This window comes from Mobula birostris, chromosome 2 (genome assembly GCF_030028105.1).
Source record: "Mobula birostris isolate sMobBir1 chromosome 2, sMobBir1.hap1, whole genome shotgun sequence".
NCBI classification, from domain to species: Eukaryota; Metazoa; Chordata; class Chondrichthyes; order Myliobatiformes; family Myliobatidae; genus Mobula; species Mobula birostris.
Genome location: NC_092371.1, coordinates 69,049,066 through 69,074,194, shown reverse-complemented (window position 1 = coordinate 69,074,194; position 25,129 = coordinate 69,049,066). Strand labels below are relative to the sequence as shown.

The 25,129-nt window shown below is 38.4% G+C and overlaps 1 protein-coding gene across 1 annotated transcript in view; it reads right to left on the bottom strand.

The window, feature by feature from the left end:
- Window positions 1-8,184, bottom strand: part of LOC140187312 (transcription initiation factor TFIID subunit 4-like) — a 105,466-nt gene extending 97,282 nt beyond the window's left edge. Inside the window, exon 1 of the mRNA XM_072242487.1 lies at window positions 6,764-8,184. Coding sequence (XP_072098588.1) covers window positions 6,764-8,180 — 1,417 coding nt within the window. The 5' untranslated portion in view covers window positions 8,181-8,184. The remainder of the gene's footprint in view (window positions 1-6,763) is intronic.
- Window positions 8,185-25,129: the final 16,945 nt, after the last annotated feature.

The window sequence follows — 25,129 nt, the reverse complement described above, 5'->3', positions numbered from 1 at the left end:
TGATGGCTTGGGGGAAGAAACTGTTACATAGTCTGGTTGTGAGAGCCCGAATGCTTCGGTGCCTTTTGTCAGATGGCAGGAGGGAGAAGAGTTTGCATGAGGGGCGCGTGGGATCTTTCACAATGCTGTTTGCTTTATGGATGCAGCATTGTAATGTAAATGTCTGTAATGGCGGGAAGAGAGACCCCGATGATCTTCTCAGCTGACCTCACTATCTGCTGCAGGGTCTTGCAATCCGAGATGGTGCAATTTCCGAACCAGGCAGTGATGCAGCTGCTCAGGATGTTGTCAATACAACCTTTGTAGAATGTGGTGAGGATGGGGGGGTGGGAGATGGACTTTTCCCAGCCTTTGCAGAAAGCAGAGACGCTGCTGGGCTTTCTTTGCTATGGAGCTGGTGTTGAAGGACCAGGTGAGATTCTCTGCCAGGTGAACACCAAGAAATTTGGTGCTCTTAACGATCTCTACGGAGGAGTCGTCGATGTTCAGCGGGGAGTGGTCGCTCAGTGTTCTCCTGAAGTGAACAACTCTTTTGTTTTGTTCACATTCAGAGACAGGTTGTTGGCTCTGCACCAGTCCATTAGCTGCTGCACCTCCTCTCTGTATGCTGACTCATCATTCTTGCTGATGAGACCCGCCACAGTTGTGGGTCAGCAGAGTGAACAGCAGTGGGCTGAGCACATAGCCCTGGGGGGGCCCCATGCTCAGTGTGATGGTTTTGGAGATGCTGCTTCCAATCTGGACTGACTGAGGTCTCCCTGTCAGGAAGTCTAGGATCCAGTTGCAGAGGGAGATGTTCAGGCCCAGTAGGCTCAGCTTTCCAATCAGTTTCTGAGGAATGATTGTGTTGAATGCTGAACTGAAGTCTATGAACAGCATTCCAATGTACGTCTTTTTTGTCCAGGTGGGTGAGGGCCAGGTGGAGGGTGGTGGCGATGGCATCGTCTGTTGAACAGTTCAGATGGTACGCGAACTGCAGCGGGTCCATTGAGGGGGGCAGCAGGGTCTTGATGTGCCTCATGATGAGCCTCTTGAAACACTTCATGATGATGAATGTGAGTGCAACGGGACGGCAGTCATTGAGGCAGGACACTGAAGATTTCTTCGGCACGGGGATGATGGTGGTAGCCTTGAAGCACGTAGGAACGACGGCGCTGCTCAGAGAGATGTTGATGGTATCAGTGAGAATCTCTGCTAGCTGGTCTGCACATCCTGTAAGCACTCTGCCAGGAATATTGTCTGGCCCAGCAGCCTTCTGTGGTTTGACCCTGCACAGGGTTCTCCTCACATCAGCCACAATAAGACACAGAACCTGGTCATTTGGAGGAGGGGTGGTCTTCCTGGCTACACAGCTGTATTCATCAGTTAACCTAAATGCACATTTTATCCATGAATGTCTGAACTGATCATCATGAATACTGAAAGTTATTGCTAATCACTCCACATCTAAATCTGAGAAGATACTTTTCCTCTTAACCAAGATTCATAGAATCTGAATATTGGAAACAATAGTTATGACTTTCAAGCAACTTCAGTCAACAAAAATCTTTCCCCCAAAACACAATCTGATCTACTCCATGCATTAAGCTTCTGGAAATGCAGCACACATTTCCACCACAAGGTCTTTCACTCCTTCAGTTGAGGGGAAGGGTGAATTAACCTTCTTAAATTTAGTTGTTAGTCTCCAGTTTGTGCCTCTTTCACAATGTAACGTTTACCAATGGTCCACAGGAGACCTAATCTTAGGACAGACAATTGCCAAGGCTGTATCATTGCCACGATATTTTTCTCAGCTTTTTTTTTTGCTACAATGCTATATTTCACCTCCAAATTTCCAATTCATGTGGAGTTAATTTACAGGACAACTGGGAAACTGTTCAAGTTCCAGAATCAGAATTAATATCACCCGCATATAACGTGAAATTTGTTATTTTGCAGCAGCAGTACATTGTAATACATATTTAAACTATAATTTACAATAAGGAGAGAGCAGTGGAAAAGAAGCTCTTCCTAAAATGTTGAGTGTGTCTTGAGTCTCCTGTATCTCCTCCCAGATGGTAACAATGAAAAGAGGACATGTCCTGGGTGATAGGAGTCCTTAATGACAGATACTGCCTTTTTGAGGCATTGCGTTTTGAAGATATCCTTGATGCTGGGGAGGCTAGTTCCCATGATGAAGTTGCCTGAGCTTACAACTTTCTGCAGTTTTTTCCGATCCTGTGCAGTGGTTCCTCCATACCAGAAAATGGTGCAACCAATCAGAATGCTCTCCACAGTACATCAGTAGAAATTTGCAGGTTTTTGGTGACATACCAAATCTCCTCAAAGTCCTAATGAAATATAGCCATCATTGTGCCTTCTTTGCAATTTCACCAATATGTTAGGCCCAGTATAAATCTTCAGAGATGCTGACACCTAGAAACTTGAAACTGCTCACCCTTTTCCATTGTTGATCCCTCGTGAGGACTGGTGTGTGTTCCCTCAACTTCCCTTTCCTTAAGTCCACAATCAATTCCATTGCTATATTCACTCTAAAACCCCACTTCAATCACTGAGCTGCAGTACACCGACAACTTGAGTCATCATTGACTGGAATAGAATAGACCTCTGCTATACTGCTCTTGCTCTATAACACTCTTCAGTGATCAGAGAAGTCCATCATGAGACCCCTGAAACATGAACCACTTCCTACATCTCAGGAGATAATTATCAATGAAAGTGCACATCAGTTACTCATAATTACTATCAAAGCACTTGCATAGCCTTTGACCATCTGAGGAGAGACATGATCAAGACCTCATGTCCAGCCAAAAGCTTGTAGTCTTTTGGGCAGCAAAGATCCTTGACCTCCAACAAGCTTCTCAGCTATTGACTAACATCTCATAGCTACCAATGCTGTAAATGCAAGATCTTCCCTATGTATTTGTGAGATAAAATAACAAATGTCCTCTTGCAGGAAACATCAAGGCTCTAAATTACACCCAGTCAACTCCACCCCACTGTCCATGCTATTTACATACCTGAAAGAGATGCATTAGTCCAAGCTGTATCACAACTGATTACAAGATTAATAGAGGAAAAGATTCAAAGCTATTCTCAAAACCTGGTTGAAGAAATGCAACATCCCAACTTACTTATAGGAATCCTTGTCCCATGAAGCTATTGGGAACCTCAAGTGCATTAATCAGAAGCACAAAGCAGCTCAGCACAAACTATAGGAGCGCATCATCTTTCAAATTATCTGCCTGCTTACCCTGTCCCACCTGTGGCTGAGTTTACACATCCCACAACCATCTTAATAGCATTTCAAAAGGGGAATCATGTCCTCTTTAGGCATGTCTAAGATGAGAGGGCATCAGAGAATCATTTTCCCTTTCATTGTATACCTGATCTCTACTTGAAATTTTCTTAAGGTGAAACTAAAAGCTTATCAACTTTTCTCATTGCTGCCCTCATTTACACAATACATCTTCACTATCACTAGTCACACTCAACTTTCTTTCCAAACTGACTCATAACTTTTTCCAAATCTGACGTGAATCTGACCTTGTCATATAAAAACATAATCTCTGCAGAAATCACTGCACAGGTAACCAGCACCCGTCATTTATTTTCTCTTTCCCAACTTCAGAAATGCAGAGGAAACTACAACAGAAAATTTACCAAGTTACTGAGATCTCTCCTTTTTCCCAATTTGTACTGTCTACCAACATAACCCCACCATATTATCATTCTACTCAAGTCCTGAACTCAACTATAAAATTGTAAGTTTGTCTTTAATTTTTCAACTTAAATTTCACAACTTTTCAGTTTATATTAAACTTAGGTTTAAAAACTATTTTAAAGACATACATACGAAATGAAAACTAACATAAGTGCAACCGTTCTAACAGAACTCTAAGAAATTAACATAGTTCATGCATGGAATATTACCAACCTTAATTCAGTCTAAACTGTGTACTGAAAATGTAATGTATGCAAATTCAGGAGTTGACCCTCAGTTTATTTGACAGCATGTGGAATATTATCTGACAATACTTCAACTTAAAAAAAATTGTATAAACTTTAATTTTTTTTGAATTATATATAATTTTTTTCTGATAGCGTGCCAACAGTCCCTCAAATGCAATGATTAACTGTTCTCTGCCTAACAATAGGAACACTTTGTTTAGTTTAAGGAAAGTTTAATCTCAAATGTTGCGAAATAATTTCTAGATACAAAATTGCATGCAAATAAAATTAAGTGCAAGAGTACACTGTCTTGATATTCTGCATTCAAGAAACTAGCATTTTGCCTATAAATGTTAATATTTGGCTTTTTTTCTATTGAGGAAAATCTAGCACATTTAGATACTTCTGTAAAACAAAATGAGAAAAAATAGGTTTACTGTAGAAAATAAAATTTCTTAAGAATCGAAAATTCTAAAATGTTAGTCAATTATTCAATCATATACTGAGAACATACAACCTTAATTTAGTTCATTTAAGAAAATGTTAGACTAGAAATACTATACTATTTGGAATTATTTTTGGCATTCTCTTCATTTAAATTTTTTCTTTCCTTTCTATTTATCCTAGTGTGGTACAGTGTCCCTAATCAAAGATCTCACTTATAATCTATGTTACACTGCACCATACACCAGTAGTGTGGTTTACATAGAGGGAATGTCTTTTTTTTGTGGAATGCATAGAAGGATGTTCCATACTAGAGATGCCACTGATACAGTTCAGAAAAGAGAAATTCCTGGCAGAACAATTTCCTTGCCAGTAGAAAATAACCACTTTTAACAAAAAGTAAAAGTGTTTAATTTTCTTAAACTGCAGAAATCTTCTTTCCCTTAACAGCATAAATCTTTCATTGTTATCTGTGTTAATGTGATTTTCATACAAAATAATTCATAATTTTAAATCATTTCTAACAAATTTATTGTAACATTGTAATTCAAAGCACCCTAAATCTAACCCAATGTTTAGAACAACTAAATTTAGATTACAACACTATTTCACTGGGTAGATAGCTTCTGTTTATGTGGACATAGGAAGAACATTTCATGAGATCACACCATATATTCCAGACAACAAATACAATTTATAATTTTTATAGTCATTAAGTCAATTCCTCATTGTTAGATCTGTAGCAGTTATTTAGTACTATCTTTTTGATGATATCTAAGGGCCTGTGCAGGAGCAGGAGTATGGATCTCCTATAAATTTTTCCAAAATCACATCTAGTATGAGGATGTAGGCGCGCGTGCACACGCACACACGTGCACACACACCACACACACACACACACACACACACACACACACACAGACTTAAAAAGGTTAAGAGCGCTCCTCCAGAAGCCCTCTTCATAAGTGTTATTGAAATCAGGAAACTATTTAATTTCACAGGATGATCATTTGTTAGTAACTCTTCCTGAAAGTGTTCAACTTGACTATGTATTTTTCATGGCCTTCAATACTTTGTAAAAAGTTGAGAAAGTTGTCTCTTGACGAGGAGAATGCTAATAATATCTAAGCTGGAATATCTACACATCCAGCTACTCTGATTTAAAAGAGGGAAAGAAAAATATCAGTGATACAAGTCATTTTAACAACTGATGCCATTGCTACATGTGAGCTCTGATCAGTGTTCAACCTTACATAATCAGTAGAATGTTTAATATATTAACAGATTACCATTCAAACGAGGGTTAACACACTTGTCTGAGTTGGAATGTTATGAGTTCAAGATCTAGCCCAGTATAAAAATCTACACTGACACCTCTATGCAGTACGCAGGAATGCTGCACCTGCAGAGTTGATGTCCTTCAAATGAACCATTAAACCCAGGCTCCCCCATTCAGTGATGCCATTAAAAGCAAAAGATCCAATGTACCATATGATTACTTCAAAGAAGAGCCACTGGGATGGATTATTTCCAATCTCCTGGTCTATATGTATTATGTATACCTCTCAATTAGCATCATTAAATGAAAATTGTAATCATTATCACAGCAGTTGTTATGACTACATTAAAGTATTAGCACAAAATACTTCACCAGCAATAATCCACTTTCAAACATTGGGGCTCTAAATGACAGTTCGTAAATGCACATGTACTCATACTTTATGTACAGTACTTATTATTTATTTGTGGATTGATTATGTGCCTTTTGATTCACATCTGGAGCAGACAAAGCTGCCCAAGAATACTTACTTACGAAATTGAGTTGAACTTACTGTTTAAAGTTGCACAAAATGATCTGGATCTTTAAAAGTATTCTAACTTTACCAATTGTTCCAATCCATCTAAATTGCCAAGTAAGTCTCCACTACAGTGAATCCCTAAAATCAATGTTTTAAACTAAAAGAACACTGGATATACAAATGATTTGTACAGCTCATTTGAAATCAGCATTATGTTAACTGCAAAGTGCAAAGGCATTGCTCAAGTTTATTGTTTTATAGTTAACTATTGTATATAACTAATGTGATAAACTTTGTAGTCCTATAGTACAAGGGGTTATGCAATTTGTAAAACAGAATCTTTAACTTATAAAATATCGGATCCTACTGGAATAAAAATTTTAAATAAACATTTTCCCTTAACGATATTTAATAGCTTAATCCAATATTCCACTTATTTAAAGCTCAATGCATAAGTTTTCCTACTTTGGCTTACTCAGATTGCAAATTACTTCTTGACATCATGCAGCCAGTTGTAAAACGAAATAAGTAATTTTCCAAAAGTATTACCAAAATAATTTTGTTCTCACCTGGAGGAATTTGAATATTTTGAATGTTTGGCTGATGCTGTGTGGGCTGAGGGAGTCGGGGAGCTATAATTTGTGGTGTTATAGTTGTCCTTGGGCCAGTGCTCACTGCTGCTGTCCTTGTTAGAGTTTGGGCAACTGTACTAATGGTTCCTTTGCCCATTCCAGCTGACTGAGAGGAAATTCCACCAGGGTTGGATGCCACATTCTGAAGCCCACTTTGTATAGTCTGACCTATTACCATAGTACTTGTATTTGACTGATTGTTTACACTGGACGAAGCACTACCAGTTGTCGATGTCAATATTCCCGAACTGAGAGTCTGCTGTGGTGGCTGTATAATAGTTTTGGGCTGTAAATCGGATTTGATAACCTGTCCACCAGCAGTCAAAGACACGTTGCTTGACAAACTAGAAGGCTGACTATTTAAAGTCAGAAGTGAAGTCTGATGGGGAGCCCCAGTGGCAGCAGGAGCCGGCAAGTTAGTTACACTAACCGTTGAGTTCAAAATAGTACTACTACCGTTCGGCGTCGATGCAACTGATAAAGCTGGGCCACTGTGAGGTGGTGGTCTCACCAATGTCACGGTGGGTCCTGCAGTCTGTGAGGAAACGACAGTTGAAGGAACATTCTGCGTACTGACAAAAGTCGTCTGGATAACAGTATAAGCAGAACTGGAGGCCGGCATAGATGCCGCTGGAGACCCTGTATTAATCGTGTTTTTAACAACAGATCCAGGTCCATTATTGACCATCGTGACGGCTGGCAAGGTAGTTGCTGCTGCTGAATAAGTGAAAGTGGCGGCATTTCCTGCATTGTGAGAGTTTATCACCATTCCATTATTCCCATTAAGAGTTTGTACATTGGAGGTGACAGTTTTCACATGGTTGGACACTGGGGTTGCCATCGCACTTATTACTACGGATTTCCCTTGACCGATGTTGCCCGAAGCTGATGTTTCTGCTGATGATCCTGTCACTGCTGCCGCCGCTGTACTCTGCTCTTGTTCCACTCCTGAAGCCTGGGACCTTGCATTATTGATAACAGCACTTTGCTGTACCCCACTCCCCGCCGTCGTGCAGGGCAAAACCCCGCCGCCAAATGCATTCTGCGAATTAATCTGCACGGTTTTCCCTTCGGAGCTCTCCTCCACTTTGATTTTGGCTGCGGTAGAAAGCTCTGCTCCTGCCAGTCCCATTTTGTTCTCTGCTGCTTGCAGCTCAACATTATTGCTCACCATCCCGGGTGTGTTTTCCACGTGATTATTCACTACCTGCGCCCTTATTCGGGCCTGTTCCGCCGCGTTGTGGCCCGTAGCCGCCAACTGGGACTCCAGGGACCCCACTAAGTCACTCACCACTTTCTCGTCCACGTCTGAGAGGAACATATCGTCCAACAGATCTGAAGCCCCCGCCGCCATCTTAAGGCAGAACTCTTGTTTGACTCGGATCGCGCATGCGCACCGAGCCGTGTTGTTGGGAGTTACGTCAGAACAGGGTGAGCGGAGGCCCGCTGCGATTGGTCCGCTCGCGGTTTAAAGCGCCGGCGAATGAAGGAGCGTGTTATTAGGCTGTGGAATGACTGTGCTGAGCGGGCTGGAGACGCGCTGGGGAAGAACAACATGAAAGGAAATGGTTTAATTCTGCTCTTTCTTGTCTGAGCGATTCATGTTTCCGACCATCTCAACAGTTTCGATGAGAATAGTGTTAAATGCGACTGTTTTCTGCGGATTTTCCAGATTTATCTTTGTACATTATTGTGTGCAAGATGGCTCCCTGGCTGCAGATGCTGAAGGGCGCCACACCTGGTGTGTGTGGAAGCATCAACTTGTCTCACATCCTGACAGCTCCATCTCAGCGGGCATATTAAATCTACTTCATGAGGTTATTTCATAAGCTAATGGATATAGGTATGCAGCAAAAATGAGAACTAGTTAAAACTTTATTTAAGTAAATCTGATGTTTAAAAAGAAATTGTTTGATAACGTTATTGCAGGCTGCAGTTTGGATCAAATTTTCTTTCACCAGAAGTTTGTACACTATTTTGCAGGATAGTGTCAGGCTTCCTCGACAGCCACGTTAACGGTTTGTGAAGTCTCGGATTTCTCTGTGCAATCTATGAATAAGTTTATTATTTGCCCTTTAAAAAAACATCGGATGTGGAAAGGGTCAAATTTGTTATGGGAAATCTAGATTAGAAGAGGAAATTCTGGCCTAAAGCTTATTTGTACGAAAGCGTTGAACAGCTTGGAACTCAGGTTTGTATGCCACTGCATGCATAAAATAATGAATGGAGAGCTGCTTGAAAACTTAATATTCAAAATATCTTCACTTATACTGATCTTGAAGTGCTCTTCAAAGTTTTTAGTGGAAACAAATCTTATTTTATTAAACTTCAGCCCATTAATGGAAAATGTGAAAACGTTTAGTTTATGATTTAATTGTTCAAATTAACTTGGCTCCAGTATGAGTTTTAATGTACTATAACCAACAAACTGTTCACTGTAATAAGCAGTAATACACAATGTTGTGCATGCAAGTGAGCCTTAACCAGTATGCATGCTAGAGATTGATGAAATGTGAAGACTGATGTATCTTGTGGGCGCTTAAACCTGCAGTTAGAATACGATGGCTAGAGATCACTTAATACGTGTTTCCTTCAGAGCTGTGCTTTGAATTTGCTTTATTTAATTTTCAAATGAAGTATTTCTATTGACTTGTGTAAAACGTTCAGGAAAACTAGTTGAATGTTATGGCCTGCTCCCTGCTATCTTACAGTGATGGTTTGATGGTTCTGTTGATTTGTGCTAGAGATGTGTAAATTGCATGTTTACCTGCTATGTAAATTGAGTTGGAGACTAATGTGTATTATGCATATCTGTGCAGCCTTGTCGAGTTCTGTAATCTTATGACAGATGTATTGGCTTGTTTGCCCACTTATCAAGGGAAATGCTCTAGTATTTTCATGGTAGACTATTTATTTCAAACAGCTGGATAACTCAGTAACAGGTGGCTTTGTAGTTCTGCAAATTATACATTTTTTTATCCAATGTGAGATGATTACAGTACCATACTACTGTTTGAAGCTAAAATGATTGTGGTATATGAAGTAACCATATACTTGCACTTGGAATTTAACAAATCCAAACCACGATTTCCATGGATATTTAATAAACTTGTCCTTTCAAATATTGTTTCAAATGAGACTTAAAATGTTAAATTTTAAAGATGGCTATGGTAGAAGTCAAAGTTGGGGATGGAGTTGGCCTTCCATTAGGGATATGTTGAGAGGTGGTCTAAAACTAAATTGTCCACTGTCAATTTCCATTTCATAATCATAGTCATACTTTATCGATCCCGAGGGAAATTGGTTTTTGTTACAGTTGCACCATAAATAGTAATAAAACCATAAATAAATAGCAATATGTAAATTATGCCAGGAAATAAGTCCAGGACTAGCCTGTTGGCTCGGTGTCTGACCTTCCAAGGGAGGAGTTGTAAAGTTTGATGGCCACAGGCAGGAATGACTTCCTATGACACTCAGTGTTGCATCTCGGTGGAATGAGTCTCTGGCTGAATGTATTCCTGTGCCCAACCAGTTCATTATGTAGTGGATGGGAGACATTGTCCATTATTTCACCAACTTGCTGTGATAGGCCGGTAAAGTGGGTGCTCAAGCCTAGGATGGGTTAAATCTGGGGATCTTTTGTGCTGGGCTTGGTCCTACACAATCAAAGCTTTCTTTTGAAGTACATTCCATGTAGTAACTAGCTTTGGTGTTCTGCAGTGGAGGTGCATTTTATTGTGCAGATGGTTGACTTGCAAAACACTTTCAGGCTAGTTAGATCCTTTTGTAAATAGACTCCAATTCTAAGTATATTCTATAATATAACTTGAAGTAACTTTAAATGGCATTCAAAAGAAAATGGTGATCCTATTTAATGAATTTATCATTTGTGCAAACACTAATTGAACAAGAATATTTAAATTTTATAACTTGTTCATTAACATGGAACAGATGTGATATTTTAAGCAGCATTCATAATTATAAGGAAGATATTCATGTTAAAAATAAACTATCATTTAAATATTGAGTTCATTATCTAAATTAGCCATGCATTGTTTCTGTAACTAATTATCTTTGTCTAGTTTCTAATTGTTAAACTGAACTTTGAAGTGCCTTGTGCTGGACCAATCAAAGGTTGAAAAACTTCAAGCTTTGTTCAATGTACACATTACTGTATTGCTGAATTGAAATGCCCTTATTAAATTATATCACAATGCAAATGATCTTGATAAAATAACCATAAGGATTTAAATTTAGCTAATGTCTCTATTTCATTTTAGTCATTCTCCTAGAATGTGCTTAAGCAAAAGAATTTTTTAAAATCCTGCATTCATTTGTAGGAAATGTAGCAAGAACATTTTAAATCAAATCAATCAATTAAATTGGTGCTTTAGATTTGAAAGAAATAATGTTAGGGTATTTAAGGTGGACCAATACTTTCCATTCCAAATTGTACATTGTGAATCAAGTTTAACCTGTAACTTTTTAAATTTAATCACACTCTGCAAATAGTCTACAGTAAACAAATTACATTTTTGATATGGTAGGCGCTAGGTGCAATGAGCATATCAATCTCATGTATCCAAGTGGCAGAAGTGTGAAACTAAATTCAGAAATTACACATCTTTTTAAGCAAACTAGTGTGCTTAATAAAAACAGAATTTTCACTACCTTCTCACTGTAGTTGCAAAGCATTGTTTCACAGATTCAAAAATAGTCACATGAAGGACTTGAATTCAAAAGTTGCATACTGTTCAATTGTGAGGTTGAAGAGCACTAATCTGTCTACTTTCTAACAGGTTGCTGACTAATGGGTAAATTTTAATGGCTAAATCAAGCATGTTATGATTTGCTAGGTAATTAAGCCATGTGCCTATCAAAAGTTGTAAAGGGTATCTTGTATCAGTGAATTTTTCACAGCTGAAAATTTATTGAAGTTTTTAGTAGATGAGTGCTATTTTAGGAAGTTGAACAGGAAGCAATGATTTGTATTCTGAACTGAGTAACATTGCTTTAACCTCCTGGAATGATGGTAGAGGGGACCATGTAGTATTTTGGTTTCAGTTGCTATCAGTTTGGATTTTTCTGCATTGCAATAGTAGCTGTTTCTAAAAGTGCTTTTCTGCAAAAGTGACTTGCTTCATCTCCAGATGTACATCCAAGTCTCTTTCTCCCCCCCCCCCCTTCATATGAACAGCTGGGGAAATGCTTGATATTTTTTATCTAGTGTCAAGGTTTTTAACATGTAATTCTCATTGCAGCTGCCCATAACTGTCTAAACTCGTGAGGCATGGAAACTTAAAGAAAGGCAGGTTCTAGTAGAAGCTCTATGAAGCTACTCTATCTTTAATACTCATGGAATGCCAGAATTAGTAGCATTGAAAGGGCTACAATGTTATACCCATAAAGTTGAGTTTCACTTTTTGATTTGGCATCCCTTATCTAGTGATTACATTTCTATTAATAATTCAAAATCTACCTGAATGTGAGGTAAATAGAAAGTTGTCCTTCACCTAATTTTAAACATGGTCATTTTAAATATTGCCAAGTGCCATTGAGTAGTTGTTGACTCATGGTGACCCTATGGTTGGCCATAGGGTTTTCATGGCAAGATATGGGAGCAGATTGCCAGCTTTAATATTAAAGCTAGTAAATTTTGAGGTGCAGAATAGTACTCGTAGGTTGATCTACCAAGCTCTTGGAGATAGTAAGTCAGGTTGTACTATATCTGTTCCCGTGAGAACTGGGATATAGGATACTGAACATTAGGCTTGCAACCTGTGGCAGAATTATACACCTTAAATGTATTGAACTTTCAAGGTTTGATATATTCTGTTGCAAAGGAGAAGCCTAGCTCTGATAGCTGAATGGACTAACCTTAACATGTTATTTAAGGCTTACTAATTTAACCGTTCTGTTATTTGGTTACTACTTTACATCTCTTTATACAGTAACTAATCTTTGTCCAGCAGTTTGACCTATTAAAACCTTTTTAATAACACAACCACTATCAAATATTCTATTGACTAAAAGATTAATTCTAATATTGAGGGCAACTGATACAATTCCATACTTAAAATTTGCTCTAATTCCATAATTGGCTCCTAAAATATGGTCTAACAAAGTCCAGTGGTGAATCTTCAAATTTTTGATGTTTGTAGCTACATGTCTGTCTTCCTGGACCTGCTCAAGTAATTTGAGGCAAATATGCAAAGCTGCCTGGATTCAATAAAACACTTAAACTTCTATTTAAAATTGGCCTTCCATGCTGCTTACTGGCAAAAACCAGAAGTTATCTTAACTTTATAATTCAAGTCCCTGGAAGATCAAATGGCAGTACTTCTACAGGAGTGGCTTCCAATACAATGGCAAAATCAAGTAGATGTATGTAACTACTGTACATTTATCAAAGTTTGCAATCCTTGAAGATTGTATTTACTAGATTGCAGTGATCCACATGTCTACCTTCTCCATAACTTGCAATGTGGCATCAAGAAGCATTGTGCATCCATTGTCCATGTCAATCAATTGTTTGCAAAGTAGAACAAAAGCATGAGTCTAATAATCCAAGTTTTAAATATTTGATTCTTGAAGCTGGAATTATGATGTCTAAAATAAGTTGTGCAACAATCAAAGGTTCAAATGATTTACCAAATTATTACGGAACAAGTTTAATCACAGTTAACAATGCTTGGAAAATTTGATAATTTTACTAAATGAAAATAAGCCATGGGTAATCACTTGGATCAGTCTTGCTACCACAACATCCTGATGCATCAGTTAGGTGGGAACTGAAAATCAGACTACAGATGCTGGAAATGTATTGACAGATTAGCAGCATCAGTAGGTATAGAAAGAAGCCTTCATCTGAACTGGAGAGTAGTTGAAACTTGTTTTGATGTGATCTTTGACATAAAAGGTTAGTTTTTAAAGTTGAAGGAGCAACTGGTATCCTATCTATGTAGCCTCCAACCTGATGGCATAAACATCAAACTCTCCAATTTAGTGATTTTTTTTTTCCCTATGTCTTCCCTTCTTCACCTCCCAATTCTGGGGTGTAGGGGCTTATCCCTTCACCTGCCTATCACCCCATTCCCTTTTACCCCATGGTCCACTCTCCTCTTATAACAGATTGCTTCTCTAGCCTTTACCTTTTCCATTTTTATCACCTCCCAGCTTCTTGCTTTATCTCCCCTCTCCCACTCACCTGGCTTCACTTTTCACCTTTAGGTTGAACTCCTCCTCTTCCTCCAGCTTGTTCTGGCACCTTTCCCCTTTTCAGTCTTGAAGGGTCTGGCCTGAAATGTTGACATTTTATTCCTTTCCATAGATGCTGCCTGACCTGAATTCCTCCAGCAATTTGTTGCTCTACATTTTCAGCATCTGCAGAATCTTTTTTGTTACTGTTTTTCTCCACAGGTTCTGTCTAACCTACAGGGTGTTCCTGTTTAGAGTATATTGCTGACAGTAACTTTTTGATTAATAATATTGACTCTCATATCATTACCACAAATGCTAGGCTAAAGAAACCAAGTTAAGAATATTGAGTCTTAAGTGTGACCACTTTCCCAATCATCTGAAATATTAAACTGCAAGACTGAAGTCAAATCTTCCTGTCTCCACTTCATCAGTAAGTCAAAAAGGGATGTCACATTAGCAGTGAATGGAGTAATTATTGATTTCACACTATGCAATGAAGCATGAATCATTCTGTACAATTAGCTGTTAAAATTGTTAATACCTACAAAGGAACAGTATCATCCACCTGAGCAGTAGTCCTGATCCTTCAGACCTAATTCTGTTTCTGTATCTTTGTAAATTCTACACGTGTAGCTTCAGTACTTCATTTGAGGAGCATGATGCAATAATTCCATTTATTCTTGACTTCCACAAGACTGATTGGAAAATGCCATGTAATCACAACACAATTATTTGTCACTGGTGTTAATCTAAAAAAATTACTTGTCTCAAGATATTGTCAAGCTCTAGTTTGTGCCCTCAGCAACCTTCAATCTCTAGTTTTGCTATTAAACAACTATGTAATTGAAAGCAATTACGTAGAAGGGGTCATGACATCCTACAATCAGAAGGATAGGTAATGACATCACCACTATGATTTTTCTAAATTGGTGCTCAACATGTTGCATCATCAGCCCCCTATTTTACTCCCTGTACATGTGATAGTAGCCAGATTCTGCTCCAGCTACCTCTAAAAGTTTGCATTTGTTAACACCAGTGGACCGTATCTCAAATGGCAGGGGATAGGGAGTTTAGTAACATGGTGTCATGATGACAACTCTTCCCTCAATGTCAGCAAAATAAAAGCTCCTTCCCTTCAGACATTTGACTACATTAACTGAGGTTGAGAACTTCAAGTTCCTAGGAATGAACATTACCAATAGCCTGATCCAATCACAACATAGTCAAAAAAGCTCACTGAAACCAAGAAACTTATGTTCCTGTCAACCCTTGCAATTTTAATGATTATGAAAAGCATCCTATCTGGCTTGGTATTGATCCTGACCACAGAAACTGCAGAGTTGTGGACATAGCTGAACACATCATGGAAACTATCCTACCTTCTGAGGGCTATCCATACTTGCTGCCTCAGTGAAGTAGCCAGTATAGTCAAAGAATGGCTACCCAGACATTCTCTTCGTGCCATATCCAGTGGGCAGAAGATACAAAAGCCTGAAAGCATATACTACTAGGCTGAAGAACATTTTTTATCCTGCTGTAAAAAGACTAGAAATACTTACTGTACCAGGAACTTGGACTCTGGCTTCATTGTTTACCTGCACTGCACAGACTGCCTCACTGTCAGGTTGGGGGGGGGGGGGGGGTGTCTGTCTGTCTGTCACAGGACCAAAAGAAGCTGCAGAAGGTTGTAAATTTAGTTGGCTCCGTCTTGGGTATTAGCCTACAAAGTACCAAAACATCTTCAATGAGTGGTGTCTCAGAAAGGCAGTGTCTATTTCAAGGACATCCAGCACCCAGGGCATGCCTTCTCTCACTGTTACCATCATGTAGGAGGTAGGGAAGTCTGAAGACACAGACTCCGATTCAGGAACAGCTTCTTCCCCTCCACTAACTGATACCTAAAGGGACATTGAACCCTTGAACACTACCTCACTTGTTTAAATAGATTTGTTTTTTTACACAAGTTTAATCTATTCAATACACATATACTGCAATTGATTTACTTACAATTTTTCTATATTGCATCGAACTGCTAAATTAACAAATTTCACAACACAGGCCCATGATAATAAATCTGATTCTGACTTTCTCTTTAGCTGATACAATTTTTATTCTAACTTGTTCTACAATGCACTGCATCATCTGATCTGTATGAACATTATGCAAGATGAGCTTTTCACCATCTTGGTACACATTAAATAGTAAACCAAGTTTAATTTGGATCTGCGAATTCAAGTTAAGCAGGAAGATTGATTTATCATTTAAGCATTCATTGAATGTGGTTTTGCTTCCCCTGAGAAATTAGATGAGCATGAAATGCTTAAACTCATTCTATACAGGACTGGTCAACTCAACTTCTAGCTAGCAATGTATCTGGATCCAGCCCCCATATTGGTGTGTCTTAAATGTTCAAGTTTCGGTTGTAAATTTCTTTATCCATATTCCAGAATTTTCTTTTGTATACTGAGTTAATCACTAGTGCAATTTTAAATTGTTTATCTTCAATAGTACTCAACTCTACCAATCCAATTGCTATGCCAGTTTTCAATTGAGTTCATAATTTACTTCTAACTTTTTCCAAGCATAAAATTCTCAATTTCTTGGATATTGTCTTATTTAGGTTGTTAAACAGAAGGATAATATAAATTGGGCATATATTGCAAATTTGATTTGATAAAGCAATTGAGAAGGGAAAAAAGGCTAATTTTCTAAGGAATTAAAATGTTTCATTTGAGTTCATTTTCCAATTAACATCTTCTGAAGTTTTAAGTTACACGTTTCAGTTCAATTGTCATGCTTTACCACAATGTTAATGTTACCTTGAAGAGAATTTATGAAGGAAAATGAAGGTTAAGAATTCAGCATCTATCAACTATCATTGTTAAATTTTATGCTTCATTTAAGAATTTCCAATTCCTGATTCAATCAGGTTATAGTTCAAGTATATGTTCTTGTATTGAATCCCATTTTCTCCCAGTGTCCAATCTTGAGCATACTCAGTAACTAACCATCCACATCCTAGAGAACAAAGCTGATCCTCTGAATAAAATTTGTTGTGAATATTGTGATGAATTGCTAAGACTCTGTTGCCTTGTATTCTCCAGCTATACAAATGACCTCTCAGCCTAAAGTCCTCCGAATCCGATTTGGGCAATTCCCTTCATTTTTATGGTGCACAGACTATGGTTGTTTCGCATCCAGCTCTTGCTTGACAGTCTCCAGAAACTGCTGACCATGATGCGGGGCTTCCTTCACCACCTTGGTTCAGGATCACGTGACCTGTTGGAGTCTACACACCCTTCTAGACCCAGTCATAATTACTATTGCACGTGCATCTGTCACTGCATTGGTGTATAGGTGTGATTGTATAATACTGAGGTACTGAAGTTTGGACAATTTTTGGCAGATGTAAAGAATCACCAGAGTGGTGGTGACTACACCAGCAGGGTTGGTGGAGCAGAGGGTGTGGTGGGAAATTCGACAAAATTTTGACAAAAAGTCCACATCTGGTTATGTATAGTCTGAAACAATTCTTGGTGGCTCTCAAATGGTTTGGATTGTAAACCTGTCTATCCTAGTGAACCAGTAAGTGGCATAATTCCTCTTTCTTCTCTCCCCCCCCCCCCCCCCCCCCCCAGAGGGAGAACTACTAAGTCAAAGAATGAACCTACCAAAGCACAGTATGGGACTGAAATATTTGAAGTTGGGCAGTATCAGCAGAGAAAGTTTTGGGTTAGTGTCATATCTGAACTACAGGTATAGTGAGCTGTGATGCAATTACAAACTGTAAAATAGAACAGTGATCTAGTGGACAGTAGGAGAAAGATGGAAGGAAGGTAATTGGTGTTCATGGTTGTGCAAGGCATAAAGTCCTAGGTACAAGTGCAGAATAACTACAATTACCAAATATATGTGAAGACCTGAAAAATGTGAAATAAAACACTTTTTTAGACAATGAGTCATTAAGGCTGAATTATGCCTGGTCAGAAGAATGAGATGCTTCAACTTGGGAAAAGTATAGGAGATTGAGAGCAAAGAAATTGATGTTAATTTGCACAAAATATGTCCTTGTGCTAAGGCCAGGAATGTACATGGTATGCTCAGATGTGATCTTGCCAAAGTCTTGAATAATTTCAGTAGGACATCTTCACCTGTGTTCTCTCAGCCACTTGCAATAGGAAATCATGTTTATCTTTAATTGCTGTTTGTTAGATTTGTAATTTGCCAGCTAGCGCATATAGATCCTAGTGTATATATCATTAACTCATCAAATATTCTATTTGGGAGGATAACATTTTACAGATAATCAGTGGTCACCCCTTTACTACATTTGTTCTATGTCTTAAATATTTTTTCCTGTCTTGGTTTGTTTTGTCAGCAGGCTTGCCTATATTATACTCTAGAAGAAAGCGCTATTAAAACAGACAATTTAAGATTTGTGTATTTGGAAATATTTCTAGTTTATAACTTGACATTTGTAGTTTCAATGTTGGTCTAAAATCAAATTTAAATCTTCCCTTCTGACCAGTTTAGTGTTTTGGGGAAAAAATGTTTGCAGGATGTACTTTTGCTGGCCAGCAATTTTGCCTATCCCTAAAGTCAAAGCAAGAGACAGATATGGGTCAACCATTTTGGGGTCTGAAATATCCTCAAGAACAATAGCAAGCCATATGGTTTTATAAAAGTAAGAATGGTAGAATTCATCAGAAGACAGTTTTCAGTCCAGTTAACTTTAATCTATTATCAGAATTTAAATTCCCTCAGTTGGCACAGTGGGATTAAAACTGTCTCATTTCACAACTCTAGGTCTCTGGATTGAGTAATGCAATATTTTATCACGCATGGCATTGGTCATCACAGGAATGGACGGGCACCTGTCTTCCAGCATGTGGCCTGTAGCCTTTAGTCAAGATAATTCTAGTGCTTGTTTGGAGACTTAAATCTGCCAGTTTCTGCTTTTGATTGTTAATTCCAAGTTAATTTCCATTGAGTGGAAATGTTCTACCTCAAATCCTTAGTTGGAAGATTAAATACCTGCAGAGGTATTTATGAAGAGCAAGAATTTTTGGTCAACTTTCCTCTTAGATAATACGACAGAATTCACTAATCACATATGTAAGAGTAAATTACTCCGGCATGGTATTTATTTCAAAAGTAACAATAAACATTCTATGTAAGATATGAAATGTTATAGAATATCAAATTGCTGTTACTAACATGTAGTTGAATAATTGCAAGTATCATTCAATAGAGGAATAAAATGGGTTAGAAATTCTACACTTCATGAAAATCAGTCCTCTGAAAGTATCTAACAATGCACCTGTACTAAGTTTGATTGGAAAATGTGTAATTGTTTTGTTGGGTGTTAACTGGTATATTCAGTTGAACTTGATATTGAAGGTTACAAGTGGTACTGAAACATTTTTAGATCAGTTAAAATAGTTTTGTCATTGTTACTGAAATGACATTAACATAAACCATTAAATCTGTTTACCTCTGTCTTGAGTACTTCAAGTTTTATTTCAAACTGCTGAATAAGTAGAGTATCCCTATCAGCCCAGTACCTAATTTTGTAGTGCAATTGAGGGATGAGTATTCCTGGGTTAACAAAAACAAAACTGTTGAACTTCAAATATTAAATCTTTGTACAGTATTTGAATATGCATTGGTGTTTACAGTTAGTAATTAACCTGCCATTAATTCAAAGTTTAGTGCCATAATAGTGACACCATAGTTTAATTCCCAGAAATGGGTTAGAAATTCTACACTTCATGAAAATCATAGCCCTCTGTTTTAATGTATGCATGACGTCTGTAACTTGTGGTCCTTTTATGGATGCATATATTTATTTTACAGTTTAGCACGGGTAAGTAGGTGCCCAACTATGGTGGAAAGTATTAAAGCAGCAGTTTTCAGCTCAAAGATTTGCTGAAATTTGTCTTCTAATGTGAGCAATTTGGATGGAAATGTAAGTCTGCAGACTTACACAGGACTGTGTGGGTGGTAGAGAGAGAAATAGTTGAGCACATTGATTTGGATCATTTGGGACCAATTCTGAGAACTGGGAGAAGTCTGGGCCATAGTAGACTTGTATTGTTGGTTCTTTTTTTTTTTGCAGATCACTGGATCAGTTTGCTTCCTGCATTCAGCCAAATTTACCTGTCAGAGTATGTTGCAGCAATTGTATCAAATGCCGATTGAATGCTGATTAGTTCACTTAAATGTGCCAGTTTTGTGCACAATTATGCACCTTAATCTAGTCATCTTAACTGATTCAAGCTGAGTTCTGGCCCCCTGAATTCAGAGGCCTCGTCAAACCCAACATCCCCAGTTTAATAGTGTAATTGATACATTTAGATGACTTTAAATGTCTCCTTAATCATAATTTTTGCAAGGAAACATTTCAACATGGTTAATGTTTCTGTATTTTCCACATGATGTCTGCATTGTTTTGAAATTCAGGATTTTGGGAGGCTTACTCCCTTTCTCCATTTAACATTCCAAATAGAAAGTGGTGAATGTTAGTGAATACTGGATAAGGGAGCAAAGATCATAAGCTACATTTTGCTTCAGAGTGCGGGGCCTTGCCTTAGAACATTGGAGGTATGCATTGAATGGGGCTTGGAGATGTAATATCTCAAGTGGGATTGACCAACAATGCCTCCTAACTTGAAGACTAGTGGCATGTTCGTAAAACTCATTTGGAAGGTTGTCATGGAACATAGAACAGTATAGCCCAGTACATGCCCTTTGGCCCACAATGTTGTGCCAACCCTTAAACCCTGCCTCCCATATAAACCCCCACCTTGAATTCCTCCATATACCTGTCTAGTAGTCTCTTAAATTACACTAGTGTATCTGCCTCCGCCACTGACTCAGGCAGTGCATTCCACACACCAACCACTCTGAGTTTTTAAAAAAATAAAAACCTTCCTCTAATATCCCCCTTGAACTTCCCACCCCTTGCCTTAAAGCCATGTCCCCTTGTATTGAGCAGTGGTGACCTGGGGAAGAGGTGCTGGCTGTCCACTCTATCTATTTCTCTTAATATCTTGTATACCTCTATCATGTCTCCTCTCATCCTCCTCCTCTCCAGAGAGTAAAGCCCCAGCTCCCTTAATCTCTGATCATAATGCATCCTCTCTAAACCAGGCAGCATCCTGGTAAATCTGCTCTGTACCCTTTCCAATGCTTCCACATCCTTCCTATAGAGAGGTGAACAGAACTGGACACAGTACTCCAAGTGTGGCCTAACCAGAGTTTTATAGAGTTGCATCATTACCCAGTGACTCTTAAACTATCCCTCGACTTACGAAAGCTAATACTTCATAAGCTTTCTTAACTACTCTATCTACCTGTTGGCAACTTTCAGGGATCTGTGGACATATACCCCCAGACCCCTCTGCTCCTCCACACTTCCAAGTATCCTGTCATTTACTTTGTACTCTGCCTTGGAGTTTGTCCTTCCAAAGTGTACCACCTCACACTTCTCTGGGTTGAACTCCGTCTGCCACTTCTCAGCCCACGTCTGCATCCTATCAATATCTCTGGAATCAGTGACAATCCTTTACTCTATCCATACCACCACCAACCTTTGTGTCGTCTGCAAACTTGCCAACCCACCCTTCTACCCCCCCCCCCCGACATCCAGGTGGTTAATAAAAATCAAAAAGTAGAGGTCCCAGAACCATTCCTTGTGGGACACCACTAGTCACAATCCTCCAATCTGAATGTACTCCCTCCACCACAACCTTCTGCTTTCAGCAGGCAAGCCAATTCTGAATCCACCTGGCCAAACTTCCCTGGATCCTATGCCTTCTGACTTTCTGAATAAGCCTACCGCGTGGAACCTTGTCAAATACCTTACTAAAATCCATGTAGATCACATCCACTGCACTACCCTCATCTATATCCCTGGTCACCACCTCAAAGAACTCTCAGGCTTGTTAGACACGTTCTGCCTACTGATCATGATTACTGATTTCCTGGCTTCACAGGAACTGTCACTGGCTTGACAGTTAAGAATATTTCCCCTCAGCTAAATGTTTATTCACCAGCACAGATAGTTAAGATCATGAAAGACCTAAGAGATGCTTTGGGTTGAGGGATAAAATGTGAGGAAGTCAAAGTCAAGGTTGTGCTCAAACTAATTCTACCAGCTTGTTCTAAATGGCAAATTACAACATTGTCATTTCACTGTGAAAAGGGCAGAGCAAATTTCAGAAATTATTGCCAGGACTGAAATTGTTAATACCAAGTTGAATTTTGAATTGATTACAAAACATAGCCTGCATATCCCAAGATTCTTCAAATTTGAAGAACTTCTACAAAAAAAAAATGAAAACCCATTTTCCTTGGTTTTAAAATTCAAGCAGACTTGTATTTATAGATAGAAACCATAGAAAACTACAACAGAGAAACAGGCCTTTGGCCCTTCTTAGCTGTGCTGAACCATTTTCTGCCTAGTCCCACTGACCTGCACGTGGACTATATCCCTCCATACACTTCCCATCAATGTATATGTCCAATTTATTCTTAAATGTTAAAAAAAGAACCCACATTTACCACCTCGTCTGGCAGCTCATTCCACACTCCCACCACTCTGTGAAGAAGCCCCTCCCATGTTCCCTTTAAACTTTTCCCCCTTAACCCATGTCCTTTTTTTTTCTCCCCTTGCCTCAGTGGAAAAAGCCTGCTTGCATTCACTCTATCTGTACCCATCATAATTTTATATACCTCTATCAAATCTCCCCTCATTCTTCTATGCTCCAGGGAATAAAAGTCCTAACCTATTCAACCTTTCTCTGTAACTGAGTTTCTCAAGTCCCGGCAAAATCCTTGTAAACCTTCTCTGCACTCTTTCAACCTTATTCATATCCTTCCTGTAATTTGGTTACCAAAACTGAACACAATACTCGAGATATGGCCTCACCAATGCCTTATACAACCTCATCATAACATTCCAGCTCTTACACTCAATACTTTGATTAATAAAGGCCAATGTACCAAAAGCTCTCTTTACAACCCTTTCTACCTGTGATGCCACTTTTAGGGAATTTTGTATGTGTATTCCCAGGTCCCTTTGTTCTACTGCACTCAGTGCCTTACCATTTATCCTGTATGTTCTACCTTGGTTTGTCCTTCCAAAGTGCAATACCTCACACTTGTCTGTATTAAACTCCATCTGCCATTTTTCAGCCCATTTTTCCAGCTGGTCCAAATCCCTCTGCAAGCTTTGAAAACCTGCCTCACTATCCACTACACCTCCAATCTTTGTATCATCAGCAAATTTGCTGATCCAATTTACCACATTATCATCCAGATCATTGATATAGATGCCAAATAACAATGGACCCAGCAATGATCCCTGTGGCACACCACTAGTCACAGGCCTCCACTCTGAGAAGCAATCCTCTACTACTACTCTTTGGCTTCTTCCATTGAGCCAATGTCTAATCCAATTTACCACCTCTCCATGTATACCGAGTGACTGAATTTTCCTAACTAGCCTCCCATGTGCGACCTTGTCAAAGGCCTTACTGAAGTCCAGTCAGATGGATTAAATGATAAATCACCAATTCTTTTAAGACTGAATTCCCTCAAATGGTAGTGGCAAATACATCTGGGGAGAAATGTCCTAAAGGTTTAAGAGCTTAAAGTTGGAAGATGCAATAGGCTGGTTACCGTTTTAACAGATCATTTTTTGTCAATTTTCCGTGTTTCATTCTAAGTAATGAGCCCAATGGTTGTATGCTGGACAAATGTGAAGATTTGATTTTCTTTGATCATTTACTGTGCTTTGAATATCTGATAAAAATGTAATTTTGTTTGTGAACCACAAACTGAGCATGTTATGAGAGTAATCAATTGGATAAATTGTTCTCAATAAAATTGAATTTGAAAGTGAAGTAATTGTTTATTGCAAAATGTATCAGAATATCCATAGTTCAACTACTTGAATTCAAAGTTTTGCTGTAGTGTAACTACACATGTCAAATGCATATGAAATAGCAAAATTAGATAAAACATCTACAAGTAGAAATATACAATGATCAACAGTTTCCTTATGAAAGAAACAAATGAGATCCAATATCCAAATCAACCATTTAAGGTAATGCCAGTGATCAGTTGAAAATGATCCAACAGCCATACTGGGAAATTTGGAGGTGGATAAATGTGTAGAATGTGTGTGGCTTGGGAATAGTTAAACAACCTAGTTTGTAGCAGAAATGAGACAAGATCTGAAGGGTAACTACCAGGTGAGACTGGAAAATGAGGATTCTTTTTAGGGGATATTTATCTCTAAGTGGTCACCGTCCTTAAAATTAAGAGGGTGCCATTTTGGATGGGAATTATTTTTAACTGTTTCCACAAATGTGGGGGTGGTTACTGAATATTTTAAGATGTAAGCAAAAGGTTTAAAGTTCACTGGTAGCTGGATCAGTTGTAATCTAACTAAATGGCAGAACAGGCTTGAAGGATAGAATAACCCACTGCTAACTTGTATGATGTATCCAATTATTTTTTTGATAAGGTTGCAGAACAGACAGAGCTGTGTAACGTGACAAATTTTTAGGCATTCTGCAAGGTAATTTAGAAGGCTGTTATCAAAATTGTATGTCAGTATTTTCTAGGACAAAAGCTTGACAAGGGCACAGTACCACAGATGTTTCACTGATTTGAGAAGAATTGAAGCTCATCTACTTTAGTTGGCAGTATTTGTTGCACTTATTTCCAGCATTAATAGGTGGCTTAAAATTGAAGCATGATTAAAATTGATGTTAATGAAGTTGATATTAAACTTGAGGTGATAGTATAAAGACAAACATGTATTTGAATATAGGAAAATTTGATGTGACAGTTGGATTAAAATAATGGAAGTATCAGCTAGATTTGCTTGGACCATAGGATGCAATACAGAATTTGGGGAATGAGAATATTAAAATAATTGCCAAAATCAATAGGCAATAATGTAAAACACTAATAGATTTATGTAAGATGTAACTATACACCATTAATTGAAGTACATAGAGAAAAAAAATCAACAAATTTACTAGGATATTAAGGATGAAAAGCTACAGGACAGACAATTAACCTCCTATA